We start from the raw sequence: 18,042 nt of genomic DNA on the forward strand, positions 1-18,042 counted from the left end.
GGCCTCAGGTGATCCGCCCGTCTTGGCCTCCAAAAGCCCAGGATCCAATTTAATATATATATTTAGTTACTGTGTCTCTTTTACTTACCCTCAAACTGTTATCTGCGTTTGTCTTTCATGAGAATGACATTATTTGAAGACTATGCTTGTTTTTTGTTTTTTGGGGTTTTTTTGTTTTTGTTTTTTTTGAGGCAGGATCTCGCTGTGTCACCCAGGCTGGAGTACAGTGGCACTCTTAAGGCTCACTGCAGCCTCAACCTCCCAGGCTCAAGTGATCCTCCCACCTCAGCTTCCCTAGTAGCTAGAACTAAAGCTACCTGCCACCACACTTGGCTAATTTTTTTTTTTTTTTTTTAAGAGATGGGGTTTCATCATGATATCCAGGCTGGTCTTGAACTCCTGGGGTCAAGTGATCCTCCTACCTCAGCCTCCCAAACTGCTGGGATCACAGGTGTGAGCCACTGTGCCCTGCCAAGACTACACCTATTGTTTTATAGAGTGTATTGCAACTTGGGTTTGTCTCGTGTTTCCTCGTGATAAGATGCACATCTCAATTATTTTATACCTTTAAACTTTTACTGAAAAAAATGTAACTGGAAAATTTGTTTTCCCAGGGGTACCTGTCTTTCCTTATTCCCTCCTCCTTAGTGGATCATTTATATCTCCTGCCTTATGAGAACCTTTTGACAGAAGATGAGACAACCATATCTGATGGTAATAGTAATTGTTATGTCCATATTTAATCCCCTTCCTACATAAACCCTATGCTTCGTTTCACATGGATACAAAAAATATTGATTGCCACACCTGTCTTGGTCACTTTACCACACCACAAATATTTTAATGAACACTTAAGGACCAAAGCATCTCTGAGACCTCAGATAGATATCTTGTCATTTAATTATTAACATTTTAATGTAGTAGCAATCAATAGATAGTCATTGGCTTAAGACATAAATTAACTTTCTCTTATTTGTAGATGTGGATATCGCTCGGGATGTCATATGTCTTATAAAATGCCTCCGGCTGATTGGAGAGTCAGTAACTATGGATATGTCAGTTATTATGGAAATGAGTTGTTATAACCTACAGTCTCCGGAAAAGGCTGCAGAGCAGATTCTGGAAGATTTGATCACTATTGATGTGTAAGGAGAATTAGGGTAAAGTGCATTTCCTAATGGAAATTCAGCATTTTTAGCTGCGAAGTTGGGATTTTAATGTATGTTCCAGAGTGTACAAAGTAGTAGCTTAAAGTCAAACTGATGTGCCATGATTCTAAATACATATTTCTACTTTTAACAGAAAATTTAACACATGACTTGAAGTCTGGAAATAGACTTGTAAAATATGCTTTAACAATTAACTGAGCTAAAAATTCTAAAAAACAAAAATATTCTTCTCACATTTGTTTTGTGTGTTGTTCATGAAAAACTGAGGAAATTTGCTATGTATAGGGACTGTATCTTGTATGCCAGAGTGATTATCTTCATTCCTTTATCTGGTTCTCTTGTTTCATAATGTATTTAGCTTATAGGACATATAGAACTTGTCTTACGTATTCTCGGTAGTAATAAGAGTTTTGTAATTGTCCTTATAGAGAAAATGTAATGGAGGATATTTGTAGTAAACTGCAAGAGATTAGGAACCCAATCCATGCAATTGGACTCCTTATACGGGAAATGGATTATGAAACAGAAGTGGAAATGGAAAAGGGATTCAATCCAGGTAAATGACAGAACAACAAATGTGCCTCTTTGATTAAAACAATGATGCATTCAACTCCACTTTTCTTCTTTTTACAGCTCAGCCTTTGAATATTAGAATGAATCTTTCCCAGCTCTATGGTAGTAGCACAGCAGGGTATATTGTGTGCAGAGGTGTGCATAAAATCGCCAGTACTCGTTTCCTGATCTGCCGAGATCTTTTGATCTTACAGCAGCTGTTAATGAGGCTTGGAGATGCCGTAAGTACTGCTTGAGGGAAAACTTGTAAAATCTAAAACCTGGTATAAGCCTACAAGCACTTAGGAGCAAAATGTCAGCCCTACTAGCACAGATACTTTTGTCTTGGTTTACTGCTTTAGTCCCCCAAGCTTGGCCTTACGAGGTGCTCTATCAATATTTTTGAATTAAGAATGAATAAGCATTGTAATCCTTGTGAGATTATAGATTAAGAGCATGTATGGAGGGGATTGTGGGGAGGGAGAACATCAGAAAGAATAGCTGATGGATCCTGGGCCTAATACTTAGGTGATGGGTTGATGTGCAGCAAGCCATCATGGCACACGTTTACCTACGTGACAAACCTGCACATCCTGCATGTGTACCCTGGAACTTAAGAGTTGATTAAAAGAAACATATATGAAGCAGATTGCTTTACTCTTAACCTTTGTATGTGTAGTAGTGGAAAATTATCCCAGGTTGGCTCTCCCAAAATGTAGTTTTATTAGTAACTATGAATGTGGTAAGAGTAATCTTTAGTATGGAGGAAGAAAAAGAAAACTTTTTTTTTTCCTCTCTCTCTTTTTTTTTTTTTGAGACAGTCTTTCTTTGTCGCCCAGGCTGGAGTGCGGTGGCCTTATCTCAGCTCAAGCAATTCTCCTGCCTCAGCTTCCTGAGTAGCTGGGATTACAGGTGTGTGCCACTGCACCCGGCTAATTTTTGTATTTTTAGTAGAAACGGGGTTTTGCCATTTTGGCCAGGCTGGTCTTGAACTCCTGACCTCAGGTGATCCACCCACCTCGGCCTCCCAAAGTGCTGGGATTACAGGCGTGAGCCACCTCACCTGGCCTAAGAACTCTCTACAGTGCAAGGCTTACCCTAAACACAGTTTTGAGATGCAAGTTTATCTTTGTGGTCCTCCTAACTCCATTCTGTGCTTTCTTTTTCATTCTGTTCTTCTTAGACCACCAGACTCTTGTTACTAATATATAGTCCTAATCACCCACCCTACTGAATGTCCCATGCTAAGAAATTATTTTTCTGCCCACAGTCAGACGTCCTATTTTTTTTCTAAGTCAGTAATATCATTTGAGCCTATCAAGGAAGCAGTCTAGTTAAACCAATTCATATTAATGTGTAAATAGCCAAAAGTCCTTTGGGGCTCCCATTTTAATTCCGACTTAAAATGTATAAATGTACTTATACATTTTAAGTCAGAATGTATTAATTCAGGCCAGGCACAGTGGCTGACACCTGTAATCCTAGCACTTTGGGAGGCTAAGGTGGGCAGATCACTGGAGGCCAGGAGTTCAAGACCAGCCTGGCCAACATGGCAAACTCCATCTCTATTAAAACAAAAAAGTTAACAGGGTCTAGTGGCACACTCCTGTAATCCCAGCCATTTAGGAGGCTAAGGCATGAGAATTACTTGAACGCAAGAGGCAGAGTTTGCAGTGAGGCGAGATTGCACCACTGCACTCCAGCTTGGGTGACAGAGCGAGACTGTCTCCAAATAAAAGAAAGAACTTATTAACCTAGATACATTGCTTATGGTAGAATTTCAAGCAAGAGTAAGAAAAAGGCCAGATGTAGTGCCTGTAATCCCAGCACTTTGGGAGGCCGAAGTGGGCTGGTTGTGTGAGTCTAGGAGTTTGAGACTAGCCTGGGCAAACCCTCATCTCTACAAAAAATACAAAAATTAGCCGGGCATGGTGCAGCAAGCCTGTAGTCCTCACTACTTGAGAGGCTGAGATGGGAGAATTACCTGAGCTCGGGAGGTTGAAGCTGTAGTGAGCTGTGATTGCCCCACTGCACTTCTGCCTACATGACAGAGTGAGACCCTATCTCGAAAAAGAAGAAAAAAAAATGGGGAAGATAATTTGTTTAAGACCACCAAGTTAGGCCGGGCGCGGTGGCTCAAGCCTGTAATCCCAGCACTTTGGGAGGCCGAGACGGGCGGATCACGAGGTCAGGAGATCGAGACCATCCTGGGTAACACAGTGAAACCCCGTCTCTACTAAAAATACAAAAACTTAGCCGGGCGAGGTGGCAGGCGCCTGTAGTCCCAGCTACTCGGGAGGCTGAGGCAGGAGAATGGCGTGAACCCGGGAGGCGGAGCTTGCAGTGAGCTGAGATCCGGCCACTGCACTCCAGCCTGGGTGACAGAGCGAGACTGTCTCCAAAAAAAAAAAAAAAAAAAAAAAGACCACCAAGTTGAAAAGGGAACCTTTCCTGAAAGTTACTTAGGTTGTTTAGCCTTTACTAAGTTCTTTTTGATCTATGTAGATTCTTCTATTTTTTTTCAGGTTTTTTGTTTTTTAAATTATAACTTTTGTCAATTTTTCTGAACACAGAAGTAATAAGATATTCATTATAGAACCTTTACAAAATATATGTAAGCAAAAATTTTAAAAATTTGTTATTTTCTACCCAGTGATTACTACTTAAATTTTGCTATATACCTTTTTTTCCATGCAAATTCTTTTTGGTTTGTTTGTAAAATTTGAAGAAACTGCATAGTATTTTTTGTAATCTGGTTGTTCTGTTCTTCCACTTTATAAATCTCACCAACATTTTTCTTTTTGTTGCCAGTTTGTCCCTTATGTCCATAATTTTCTGCACATCTTTTTTTTTTTTTTTTGAGAGTCTTGCTCTGTAGCCCAGGCTGGAGTGCAGTGGCGCAATCTTGGCTCACTGCAGCCTGTAGCCTCCACCTCCTGGGTTCAAGCAATTCTCATATCTCAGCCTCCCAGTTAGCTGGGATTACAGATGCTTGCCACTACACTGGCTAATTTTTATATTTTTAATAGAGATGGGGTTTCGCCATATTGGCCAGACTGGTCTCGAACTCCTGGCCTCAAGTGATCTGCCTGCCTCAGCCTCCCAAAGTGCTGGGATTACAGGTTTGAACCACCATGCCTGGCCACTTTTTATACATCTTTAGTTATATCTCTAGGATAAGTTCTAAGAACTAGATTTTGGTCTACAGGTTATGCACATTTTAAGTCTTTTGGTAGTACTGCCAAATTTGCTTATAATGGTCATACCTATTTTTTTACCTAACACCAGCAGTATATGAGAGAATTTAGATTTCCCTGTGTCTCTTCAATTCTTTGTTGTTTTTGTTTGTTTGTTTGTTTGTTTGTTTGAGACAAGGTCTCACTTCTGTTGTGCCCAGGCTGAAGTGCAGTGGCTCCATCTTGGCCCACTGCAGCCTCGATTTCCTGGGCTCAGTTCAGCCTCCCACATCAGCCTCCTCAGTACCTGGGACTACAGGCACATACCACCACGCAGGCTAATTTTTTTTTTTTTTTTTTTAGGCGGCGTCTTGCTCTATCACCTAGGCTGGAGTGCAGTGGCACAATCTCAGCTCACTGCAACCTCCGCCTCCCGGGTTCAAGCAATTCTGCCTCAGCCTCCCAAGTAGTTGGAAATACAGGCGCCTACCGCCATGCCTGGCTAATTTTTGTAATTTTTACTAGAGACAGGGTTTCACCATGTTGTCCAGTCTGGTCTTGAAATTTTGGGCTCACGTGATCTGCCTACCTCAGCCTCCTAAAGTGCTGAGATTACAGGTGTGAGCCACTGTGCCTTGCCCTCTTCTTTAAACCCGCAGGTTTAATGAAAGTTAAGCTTTTTATTGTTGGTTTCTTTTCATCATCAGCTTCCATTACTTGGTGAGCTGTTTTTGATTATTTTTTGACTGTTAATGTTTGGGAAGATATTTTGCCACTTGCTACCGTAAAATGTAAAACATGCTGCTTTTACAGTATTGTGACCTTTGTATTTGTTATTTTATTTTACTTCCACCTGAGCCGTAAGAGTTACCATTACTAATTGCTATAATTTCTTGTCCTATCCACCCACCCATAATGTATAGGTGATTTGGGGAGCTGGTCAGCTCTTTCAAGCTCAGCAAGACCTACTACATCGAACAGCTCCCCTACTCTTATCTTATTACCTCATTAAATGGGGAAGTGAGTGCTTGGCAACTGATGTTCCACTTGACACACTGTGAGTTTCATTATCCCAATTATTTAAAATGTAAATTGTGAGTTTAATTATTTTTCCCATTGTCTTAAAGGGAAAAAGTTATAGTGTTTTGTTTTATTTTGTTTTTGAGACAGTCTTGCTCTCTCTTGCCCAGGCTGGAGTGCAATGGCATGATCTCGGCTCACTGCAACCTCCGCCTCCAAGGTTCAAGTGATTCTTCTGCCTCAGCCTCCCAAGTAGCTGAGATTACAGGCACCCGCCATCATGCCCGGCTAAATTTTATACTTTTGTAGAGATGGGGTTTCACCATGTTGGCCAGGCTGGTCTCAAACTCCTGACCTCAGGTGATTCGCCTGCCTTGGCCTCCCACGGTGCTGGGATTATAGGCGTGAGCCACCGCACCCAGCCGGGAAAAAGATTTTTAACAGTATGCTGTAAAATTATATGTCGTTAAGATTCAGAGATCTTTTTGGTGCCTCTACTTGTTAGAGGTTGAAAGCATCTTATAAGAATGAAAATAATAAGTCACATGTAATCATATGTATGTGTACAGATAAATTATGTATTATATATACTTATGTATTATACATTTATATGTACATATAAATCATGTTGAATATAAAATAAGATGAAACCAGAAGGAAAGATCATACACAAAACGTTATGCTAGTTATTTTAGGTAGGCTGAGTTTCTTTATAGCTGAATCCAAGAATTACAAGATTCACTTTTTTTTTTTTTTTCTTGGAGATGGAGTTTTGCTCTTGTTGCCCGTGCTGGAGTACAGTGGTATGATCTCAGCTCACTGCAACCTCCACCTCCCTGATTCAAACAATTTTCCTGCCTCAGCCTCCAGAGTAGCTGGGATCAGAGGCGCCTGCCACCACACCTGGCTAATTTTTGGTATTTTTAGTAGAGGCGGCATTTCACCATGTTGGCCAGGCTGGTCTTGAACTCCTAACCTCAAGTGATCCACCCGCCTCGGCCTCCCATAGTGCTGGGATTACAGGCATGAGCCACCGCACCTGGCCGAGATTCACATTTGCAATAAGATAAACCATCCTGTTTGCTCTGGCTCCTCATTGAAGGGTCACAAAGTGATATTATGGGCAACAATGTATAATGATTTCCAATTTTTTTTGTGCTTTCAGTGGAGTTTTTATTTGCAATTTATTAATTAAATTGACAATGTTCTTAGTAGAAGAGCTTGTAGAAGTAATGTTTAGCATCGGAGATTTTACTAAGTTGTCTTTTCCCCTTTTCTCACAGGGAGTCTAATCTCCAACACTTATCAGTACTGGAATTAACAGACTCTGGTGCTTTAATGGCAAATAGGTTTGGTAAGGAGTGGACTATGTACACATTTCATTTTAAACTGGGGATTTATTGCATATTCATTAAAGTGGTCTCTTGCCACCTTTGCCATAGAAAGGTTGCTAGGCTCTTTGCTTTCAGAAGGCATGAGTAAGCTGTGGCCTGAGATCTCCGTTTGTGGCATGGGGTCTGTGAAACTGTAGTACCAGATCAGGCGTATGTTAAGGATATTTTATATGTATATATATAGCTGCTTTCCCGTTCTGTTTTGATGCTCCAGTGATTAATTTAACAAAATCATTAAAAAATTTATTAACGTTTATGGTAACTTTTGTAATCTTAGTCAACAGATATTTAAAGTATCCCTCATGTTTGAAAACCATTCTGGAGAATTTATTTTGTATTGTTGTGGTATAAAAGTTGAAATCCTGGGGCTAATTGTATTTATCATGAAGAATTTCTAGGGAAGGCACTTAAGTGTTGTGAGATCAGTGAAAAGAAATGACTGTAACTTTGATGTGAATGGTGTTTTCGTTGCATTTTTATAGTGCTTCACAATTTACAAACTACTTTTATTTATGGTGCCACTGGATATATACCCATGATACATTTCCTCTTTTGAAGTGCTAAATTGTTTGTTACAGGCATAAAATGAATTGATTATTTTAATTGAAAATTGATATTACCACTACACAAAAGTGTCATAACTTTTTCTTTTTAAGTATCTAGTCCTCAGACTATTGTGGAGTTATTCTTCCAAGAAGTTGCAAGAAAACACATTATATCTCACCTCTTCTCTCAGCCAAAGGCACCTCTGAGCCAAACTGGATTGAATTGGCCTGAAACAATTACTGCAATTACCAGTTATTTATTGCAGCTTTTGTATCCTTTTATTTAAGAGCCAGTGAAAAGCTCTCTTCTGGCTGGACATGTTGGCTCACACCTGTAATCCCAGCACTTTGGGAGGTGGAGGTGGGCTTATCACTTAAGGCCAGGAGCTCGAGACCAGCCTGGCCAACATGGTGAAACTCCCATGTCTACTAAAAATACAAAAATTAGCCAGGCGTGGTGGCCTGCACCTGTAATCCCAGCTACTCGGAAGGCTGCGAATAGCTTGAACTTGGGAGGCGGAGGTTGCAGTGAGCCAAGCTCGCGACACACACTCCAGCCTGGGTGGCAGAGTGAGACTCTTCAAAAAAAAAAAAAAAAAAAAAAAAAGCAGTTCTTTTCTATCTAAATAGTCTAAGGTTCTTATTTTGCCTATGTAATGAAATACCTGGGTCTGTTTTAAGACATTATTCAGCCAGGCTCCGTGGCTCACGCCTGTAATCCCAGCACTTTGGGAGGCCCAGACGGGCGGATCACGAGGTCAGGAGATCGAGACCATCTTGGCTAACACGGTGAAACCCCATCTCTACTAAAAATACAAAAAAAAATTAGCCAGGCGTGGTGGTGGGCGCTTGGAGTCCCAGCTACTTGGGAGGCTGGGGCAGGAGAATGGCGTGAACCCGGGAGGCGGAGCTCACAGTGAGCCAAGATCACGCCATTGCACTCCAGCCTGGGCGACAGAGTGAGACTCCGTCTCAAAAAAAAAATTATTCATTCGGCTGGGTGCAATGGCTCATGCCTATAATCCCAGCACTTTGGGAGGCCAAGGCGGGCAGATCACTTGAGGCCAGCAGTTCAAGACCAGCCTGACCAACATGGTGAAACCTCGCCTCTACAAAAAAATACAAAAATTAGCTGGATGTGGTGGCATGCGCCTGTAGTCCCAGCTACTCAGGAGGCTGAGGCAGGAGAATCACTTGAACCTTGGAGGCAGAGGTTGCAGTGAGCTGAGATCATGTCCCTGCACTCCAGCCTGGGCAACAGAGTGAGACTCTTTCTCAAAAAAATAAAAAATAAAAAAAAAGACATTATTCATTCAACAAATATTTATTGAATGGCTCTATATGCCAGGTACCATGTTATGTGCTGGAAGTCCACTGGCACCAATACTGTGTTCTGCAGTACAGCAGCTGGAATTGAAAATGAACACCCAGGAATGAAATACAGGCTTTTAAAAATTTATTTATTTTTAGAGACAGGAATCTTACTGTGTTTCCCAGGCTGGTCTTGATCTCCTGGGTGCAAGCAGTCCTCCCACCTTACCCTCTCAAAGTACAGGGACTGCAGGAGTGAGCCACCATGCCTGGTGAAATAGATGCTTTATTCCGTAGTTACCTGAGTTCTAAGCTCTATAACAAGTCTCCTGGTATATATGTAACTGTTTAACTGTATTCTAGTGACATGTGCTTGGCCAACTTCTCTTCCTTGTTTTTGTAAATTAAGCTATTTTATGGACTTTTCTGAATTTGATGCCCAATGTATGTGTTTAAGATTTGCCAACAAAAATTAAGAAATCTCCTTAACCAATGACTAGATGGCCTAGCAATCCTGGGTGTCTCTTTCTAGAATGTTTGATGGGAAATTGTCAATATGTACAATTGCAGGTGAGTTCCTTTGAACATTTCACATCTACCCATTCTTGTAAAGCATGGGATTGCTGAATATTTTTCTTTGTAAATGTGAACTGCATTTTAAAGACCCACAATAATTTAAACTTGATTATGCGAAGACATACCCCAAAGAGATTGTTCTCTATTTCTGTACCATCCTGAACTTGCTTGATCTTGTCTGATCTACGAAGCTAAAGAGGGTTGGGCATGGTTAGTACTTGGCTGAGAGAATACCTGATTCTAAAGGCTTTTAAAGAAAGTAATAAAATAAATTTTTAAAGAGAGAGATTTTTCTCTACTTCTCTGGGCAGTATAATTCCTAACATGATTTTTTTCTAGAGTATCTTTTTTTTTTCTTTTCTGAAACGCTGGAGTACCGTGGCATGATCTTGGCTCACTGCAACCTCCACCTCCTGGGTTCAAGGAATTCTCCTGTCTCAGCCTCCCGCGTAACTGGGATTACAGGCTCATGCCATCACGCCCTGCTAATATTTGTTTTTTTAGTAGCGACGGGGTTTCACCATGTTGGCGAGGCTGGTCTCAAACTCCTGACCTCAAGTGATCCACCCGCCTCCCCAAAGTGCTGGGATTACAGGCATGAGCCACTGCGCTGGCCTCTAGAGTATCTTTTTAACAAATTAACTCTGCTAGGTTTTCTTTATAGTAATACAAATGTTCTATTGTTTTCATATACATCCTTTACTGGAATCTAGTCATTGAACCAATAAATACCAAAAATTGGAAAATTGCTGAGATGTAAAGTATGTGTATGTGTGTTTACTGAACTCCTGTTTGTGTAAGGAAAGGGGGAATGGATGAGGAAGGAAGGCAACAGGGGTAGGTTTTAATCTCAGAATTATGTCAGGAAATAAAACATTTGTTCAAATGCTATCTTTTCATCCTCTGTGAAGAAGAACTTGGGAATGAGTATCTCCTTAAGAAACATTTATTTTCTAATCAGAAAGCACCTTTTATGCCTTTAAGGATTATATTCAACTGCTCCATCCCTGGTGTCAAGTCAATGTTGGTTCCTGTCGATTTATGCTGGGAAGGTGTTACCTAGTTACAGGAGAAGGACAGAAGGTAAACTACATTTGAATGGTAAATAAACTTTAATGCAAGGAAGTTGCTTAGCTTCCATTTGACTAGGTTTTAGGGGATGGGAGACATAGAATCCTCTAGACAAAGTTAAAGAAGACTGTACTAATGTCAGTCAAAAGCATAATATACATGTGAGGACTATTTACTTTCTTGTATTCTGCAATTTAGATAAGACTCAGGAACATAAGAAAATATTACAACTCTCCTGCCCCCTGTGTGTTTTTAGAGATTCCTTTTGGTATTATTATTATTATTTTGTGGAATCAGGGTCTCACTGTGTTGCACAGGCTGGACTCAAGCAATCCTCCCACCGTGGCCTCCCCCAGTGCTGGGATTACAGGCATAAGCCATTGCGTTTGGCCAGGATACATTTTTATAAATCAAATTTATTTACTTATTTTATTATTTCTTTTAGACAGGGTCTTGTCACCCAGACTGGAGTGCAGTGGTGTAATCATGGCTCACTGCGGCCTCAACCTCCTGGGCTCAAGCAATTCTCCCACCTCAGCCTCTCAAGTAGCTGGGACTACTGGCATGCGCCACCATTCTTGGCTAATTTTTAAATTTTTTGTAGAGATGGGGTTTTCCCATGTTGCCCAGGCTGGTCACGAACTCCTGGGCTCAAGTGATCTGCCCGCCTCAGCCTCCCAAAGAGTGTTGGGACTACAGGCATGAGCCACTGTACCCAGCCCAAATTTACTTATTAATTACATTTTTTTTTATTGCTTTATGCTGCTTTTTTTCTCATTATGGTAGTTTACATTTTTAATTTTTTCCCTGATGTTCTATTATATAAATTTTCAAACAGACAGGAAAGTTTAAAGACTTTTACAGTGAACAGTATTTACCTATCACTCAAATTCTACAATTGTTAACATATTGCTACAGTTGCCTTATGTATGTATGTGTCAATCATCTTATTAAGGTTTACTTTTTTTTTTGAAGACAGTCTTGATCTGTCACCCAGGCTGGAGGACTGGAGTGCAGTGGCATGATCTTAGCTCACTGCAACTTCCGCCCACCAGGTTCAAGCGATTGTACTGCCTCAGCCTCCTGAGTAGCTGGGATTACAGGTGCATGCCACCACACCTGGCTAATTTTTGTATTTTTAGTAGATACGGAGTTTCACCTTGTTGGTCAGGCTGGTCTCAAACTCCTGACCTTGTGATCCACCCGCCTCGGCCTCCCAGAGTGCTGGGATTACAGGCATGAGCCACCACACCCGGCCAATGTTTACTTTTTAAAGTTAAATGTGAGATAAATTTTTAAAAACATGAATGCATCACACAGAATAGAGATGTGTCAGAAACTGTGCATATAGTAGACCATGTTAAGTAATCTTGTTTCTTTTTTGGCTTTCCTTTGCATGTGAACCCCTGATTTATAGCACCTGGAATTGGAATGATCTGTTACAAGTTATTTTATATTTTATTTCTCTAGGCTCTGGAATGTTTTTGTCAGGCAGCATCTGAAGTAGGCAAAGAGGAATTCTTGGATCGCTTGATTCGCTCAGAGGATGGGGAGATCGTGTCTACCCCCAGGCTGCAGTATTATGACAAGGTACATTGTGTCTTGGTTTGGCCTTATACCACCCTGTGTAAAAACACATCTGAAATATATTGCTTTGCTATTTTTGGAGAAAAATACTACCAAAATTTAGTTGCTCCCTGAATTTCCAAATTTAAGAAAAATGAATTTGCCTAGAGAAATTAAGGAAACATGGCTGGGCACGGTGGCTCATGAGTACAATCCCAGCACTTTGGGAGGCCAAGGCAGGCAGATCACCTGAGGTTAGGAGTTTGAGACCAGCCTGGCCAACATGCCAAAACTCTGTCTGTACTAAAAATACAAAAATTAGCCGGGCATGGTGGCGGGTGCCTGTAATCCCAGCTACTTGGGAGGCTGAAGCAGGAGAATCACTTGAACCTTGAGGTGGAGGTTGCAGTGAGCCAAGATCATGCCGCTACACTCCAGCCTGGGTGACAGAGCAAGACTCCATCTCCGAAAAAAAACAAAAAGAAATTAAAGAAACATATTTTATGTTAACATTTTTTCCCAGGATCTATAATTAGGGTTAAATGGTGAAATTTGATAAATATTTTTAACTGAAATGAAATTTTCACCATGGTATTTTATTAGCCCAGTTGCCATTAGAATTTTATTACTTGATTTGCACTTTATTAGTCTTGCTGATATTTCTGGGAATTGACTAGTAATGCTGTATTTAGCCTTAGTTTATAATTTGGACTTGAGGATCCTCTTGACCTGTTTCCTGCCCTTCTTGCCTCTGGTCACTCCATTGTAACAGTGGTGACCTTCTTACTGTCTCATTCAAGTCAAGCGCATGCTCTGTTCTCTTCAGGGCCTTTCTGCCTGCTGTGCTGTCAGCCTGAAATGCCCTTCCTCACACGCTCATTCCACTCAGGTCTCTGCTTATCTGTCACCTTCTCAGATAGTGCCCTCTGCCTGGCCTGTGCAGAAAAGCTTTTTTATTCATCCTCTTGCGCACACTTCCAGATTGTATAACATTTCACCATACTCGGTTTCATATTTTAGACTGCTATTTTTCTGGATTTCCCACCAGAAAGTAAATGCCACAAAAGCAGTCTTCACTGTTAATTGCTTATTAGATAAATGAATTTACACTGAAGTAGATTTGTAGCTCTTAATAACCCTTGGCCGGATGTGGTGGCTCACACCTGTAATCCCAGCACTTTGGGAGGCTGATGCAGGCAGATCACGAGGTCAGGAGTTTGAGACCAGCCTGACCAACATGGTGAAACCCCATCTCTACTAAAAATACAAAAATTAGCCATGGTGGTGTGCGCCTGTAGTCCCAGCTACTCAGGTGCCTGAGTCAGGAGAATCACTTGAACCTGGGAGGCGGTGGAGGTTGCAGTGAGCCGAAATCATGCCACTGCACTCCAGCCTGGATGACAAAACAAGACTCCACCTCAAAAAAAAAAACAAAAAACCCTCTACTTTCCTACTAATGACAATTCTTTTGAATTCCAGTCCAGCCTGGGTGACAGAGTGAGACCCTGTCTCAAAATTTAAAAAAAGTACTATGTGCTCTATATAATCATATATACTATACTCTTTTTTTTTTTCTTTTTTTGAGACGGAGTCTATCGCTCAGTGCAGTGGTGCGATCTGGGCTCACTGCAACCTCCGTCTCCCAGGTTCATGCAATTCTCCTGCCTCTGCGTCCCAGGTAGCTGGGATTACAGGTGTGCGCCACCACACCCCCACTAATTTTTGTATTTTTGGTAGGGACGGGGTTTCACCATGTTGGCCAGGCTGGTCTCAAACTCCTGGCCTCAAGTGATCCACCTGCCTCGGCCTCCCAAAGTGCTGGGATTATAGGCATGAGCCACCGTGCCTGGCCATGCTATACTTTTGATATGACTGACAGCACAGTAGGTTTGTTTACACTAGCATCACCACAAACGTGAGCAATATATTTTGTTGTGGTGGCTATGATGTCACTAGAAGATAAGAATTTTCCAGGTCCATTATAGTGGGTGCAGTGACTCACGCCTGTAATCCCAACACTTTGAGAGGCTAAGGCAGGAGGATCACTGGAGCCTAAGAGTTTGAGATTAGCCCAGACAACATAGGAAGACCCCATCTCTACAAAAAATTTAAAAATTAGCCAGGCATGGTGGTGCCTACCTGTGGTCCCAGCTACTCAGGTGGCTGAGATGGGATGATCACTTGAGCCCAGGAAGTCGAGGCTACACTGAGCTATGCAGTCCAGCCTGGGCAACAGAGCAGGACCCTGTCTCAAAAAATTAATAAAAGTAATTGTAAAACTTTTTATTTTATCTTCATCCTTTATAAACTTATATTTTGGATGTGTCATACATATGTATTAGAGAATTGCACGTATATGAGATAGGGAAATGTGCATGGTTAGGGGAGCGTGCAGACGTTGATAGGGTGGACAATCAAATATGTCAGGCTGGGCACAGTGGCTCACACCTGTGACCTTAGCACTTTGGGAAGCTGAGGCAGGCAGGTCACCTGAGGTCAGGGGATCAAGACCAAACTGACCACCATGGTGAAACTCCATCTCTACTAAAACCACAAACAATTAGCTGGGTGTGGTGGGGCATGCCTGTAATCCCAGCTACACAGGAGGCCGAGGCAGGAGAATCACTTGAACCCAGGAGGTGGAGGTTGCAATGAGCTGAGATCACACCATTGCACTCCAGCCTGATTGATTGTCAAAAAAAAAAATAAGGATTATGTCAGTCATTTAGCAAATTATCTTTAGGGTTTTTATAAAACTGTGGTGTTAATTTAATATTCTTTACATTCATCTGTGACTTGAACAGTTAGTAGTGAAATTGTATCTATTCTTTCATTCAACAAGCTTTTTTTTTTTTTTTTTAATAGAGATGGGGTCTCGCCATGTTGTTCAGAATGACAGGTGTGAGCCACCAGACCCAGCCTCAACAAGTATTTACAGAGAGACTACTGTACACTAGGCACTGAGGATAGAGACAGGGTCGTGCTGTACCACCCAGGCTGAATTGCAATGGCAAGATTAAAGTTCACTGCAACCTTGAACTCCTGGGTTCAAGCAGTCTTTCCACTTCAGCCTCCCAAGTCGCTACAACTACAGGTGCATGCCACCACACGCAGCTAATTTTTTTTTTAATTTTTTTGTACAGATGGGGGTCTTGCCCTATTGCCCAAGCTGGCCTTGAGCAATCCTGCTGCCTCAGCCTTCCAGAGTACTGGGATTGGAGTTGGAGCCACCATGCCGGCCTACTTAACCTTTCTCAATAATTTTAAACCATAATTTAGTTTAAAGTGCATTACCATATTAATTTTAACGGAAATTTCTTCTATTTCTCGTTAGGTTTTACGACTACTAGATGTCATTGGTTTGCCTGAACTGGTTATTCAGTTGGCTACATCGGCCATAACTGAAGCAGGTGATGACTGGAAAAGTCAGGTAAGAATTGGCTGCAATTTGGTTGTTTTCTTTAAGGTTTGTTGTGGGTGTGGTATGTTCATTTATACTGCTCTTTTTGATATTTGATCTACATTTGGTATTTAGGCTACTCTAAGGACATGCATTTTCAAACATCATTTGGATTTGGGTCACAATAGCCAAGCATATGAAGCCTTAACCCAAATTCCTGATTCCAGCAGGTAATTTCATGATCTTTTTTAGAGAAGACAATTTACCAACTCTGTTTAACCTACTAAGATAGTTTGCCCTCATATTCCTTTCTTTCCTTCTAGGCAATTAGATTGTTTACGGCAGTTGGTGGTAGTTCTTTGTGAACGCTCACAGCTACAGGATCTTGTAGAGTTTCCCTATGTGAATCTGCATAATGAGGTAATTTTAGTTATTCAGTGCTGGCTTTCAGCAAGTATGGTGGTTGCCATGATTGCTACTGACTTAGTTATCTGATTACTTCCCCTTCCCTAGGTTGTGGGAATAATTGAGTCACGTGCTAGAGCCGTGGACCTTATGACTCACAATTACTATGAACTTCTGTATGCCTTTCACGTCTATCGCCACAATTACCGCAAGGGTGAGCAATGTAACCAGACAGTATCTTGGAGACAACCTTATTAGTTTAATCATGTTTTACCAAAATATTGTGTGTTGGACTTAGGTAATTTTTAATATGTGTTTCAGTACAAGGTTAACTTAAACTTTTTGAAGATTATCTTGAAGATATGCCCTTGCTTCCATTCTAGAACTTTCTCAAGGCGTTGCCACTGAAATGGCATTCTATTTGCATCTTCTGTCCAATTATAAAGGAAATTAGTGCCAGGCGCAGTGGTTCACACCTGTAATCCTAGCACTTTGGGAGGCTGAGGCAGGTGGATCACCTGAGGTCAGGAGTTCGAGACCAGCCTGGCCAACATGGTGAAACCCCTTCTCTACTAAAAATACAAAAATTAGCCATACGTGGTGGCGGCCACCTGTAATCCCAGCTACTCAGGAGGCTGAGGCAGGAGAATTGCTTGAACAGGGTGGGGCGAGGGGCGGAGGTTACAGTGAGCCAAGATCACACCACTTCACTCCAGCCTGGGCGAAAGAGCAAAACTCTGTCTCATAAATAAATAAATAAAGGAAATTAGCTTTTTCACTAGAGACAGCATGAAGTTTTGAGACTGGTTTTGAGTACCTGTGCTATTTTACCATTGACCTTCTCCCTTTCCACATTTCAGTTCTTAGAGCAAAATTCTGACTGCTTAAATGTGCTTAGGTTATGCGTATAATAGACGATATTCCGCATTAGCTATGGTTAGATTGTCCCACATCCCCTCAATTAAATGCCAAATCAAATCCTTAAAGAGGGGACTAAAATTTACATTTAGGGCTGGGCATGTTGGCCCACGCCTGTAATCCCATCACTTGAGGAAGCTGAAGCGGGTGGATAACTTAATGTCAGGAGTTGGAGAACAAGCCTGGCCAACATGGTGAAATCCCCTCTCTATTGAAAATACAAAAAATAGCTGGGCATGATGGCGGATGCCTGTAATCTCAGCTACTCAGGAGGCTGAGGCAAGAGAGTCACTTGAACCCAGAAAGTGGAGGTTGCACTGAGCCAAAATCATGCCACAGAACTCCAGCCTGGGTGACAGAGGAAGACCCTGTCTCAAAAAAAAAAAAAAAATTACATTTAGAAATTATCAAATGATATACTGGTGAATTCTTTTTTTCTTCATTCAGCTTTTTAATTTAAAATTTGTCAAGTCTAAAATTTGTCAGAACAGTTAAAACATTAATGCAATGAACATCTCCCTATATACCTTTCACCCAAATTCCCCAGTTGTTAATATTTTACATCATTTTCTTACCTCTCTCTTCTTCCCTCCTTTCCTATTTTCCCCCTTCCTTCCTTCCTCTCTCTCTCAATACCTATTGATTTATTTACTTGTTTGTTTTTGCTGGTCTTTCTGAGAGGAAGTTAAAGACATCATGATTTTTTTTAATGTCATCGGTTATTTAATTAGGTTCTTCTTAAGACATTTAGAACACCAATTAGTGAGGATAAATTCCATTTGTCAGGGCAGACACCGATCGCAGGTAGCCCTGGAGCTAAGGAATAGCTTTGATTTTTGGTAAAATTTGTGAGTCCACAGCTTTCTGATCAATCCTGCTCTGCTCTGTAATCTCATATCTCTCTTTTTCTGTGTCGAAGATCTCACCTTCCTGGTGTCT

General features: G+C 41.3%; 1 protein-coding gene across 4 annotated transcripts in view; it reads left to right on the forward strand.

Moving 5' to 3' along the window:
* Positions 1 to 18,042, forward strand: part of NUP160 (nucleoporin 160) — a 71,005-nt gene that overhangs the window by 34,456 nt on the left and 18,507 nt on the right. The window contains exons 14-27 of one of the 4 annotated variants that reach the window (XR_012423221.1): positions 615 to 714; positions 980 to 1,145; positions 1,598 to 1,725; positions 1,803 to 1,963; positions 5,821 to 5,954; positions 7,201 to 7,271; positions 7,968 to 8,127; positions 9,668 to 9,737; positions 10,728 to 10,826; positions 12,285 to 12,404; positions 15,524 to 15,810; positions 15,916 to 16,010; positions 16,104 to 16,200; positions 16,294 to 16,399. Coding sequence is in view for 3 of the 4 variants with exons in the window: in XM_005577914.5 (XP_005577971.1) it covers positions 615 to 714; positions 980 to 1,145; positions 1,598 to 1,725; positions 1,803 to 1,963; positions 5,821 to 5,954; positions 7,201 to 7,271; positions 7,968 to 8,127; positions 9,668 to 9,737; positions 10,728 to 10,826; positions 12,285 to 12,404; positions 15,715 to 15,810; positions 15,916 to 16,010; positions 16,104 to 16,200; positions 16,294 to 16,399 (1,603 nt within the window). In the remaining variant the exon portion in view is untranslated. Of the gene's footprint in view, positions 1 to 614; positions 715 to 979; positions 1,161 to 1,597; positions 1,726 to 1,802; positions 1,964 to 5,820; positions 5,955 to 7,200; positions 7,272 to 7,967; positions 8,128 to 9,667; positions 9,738 to 10,727; positions 10,845 to 12,284; positions 12,405 to 15,523; positions 15,811 to 15,915; positions 16,011 to 16,103; positions 16,201 to 16,293; positions 16,400 to 18,042 lie in introns of those variants that run through there. The other 3 variants (XM_005577914.5, XM_074013610.1, XM_074013609.1) reach the window with 3 other exon arrangements.

This window comes from Macaca fascicularis, chromosome 14, assembly GCF_037993035.2.
Source record: "Macaca fascicularis isolate 582-1 chromosome 14, T2T-MFA8v1.1".
NCBI lineage: Eukaryota > Metazoa > Chordata > Mammalia > Primates > Cercopithecidae > Macaca > Macaca fascicularis.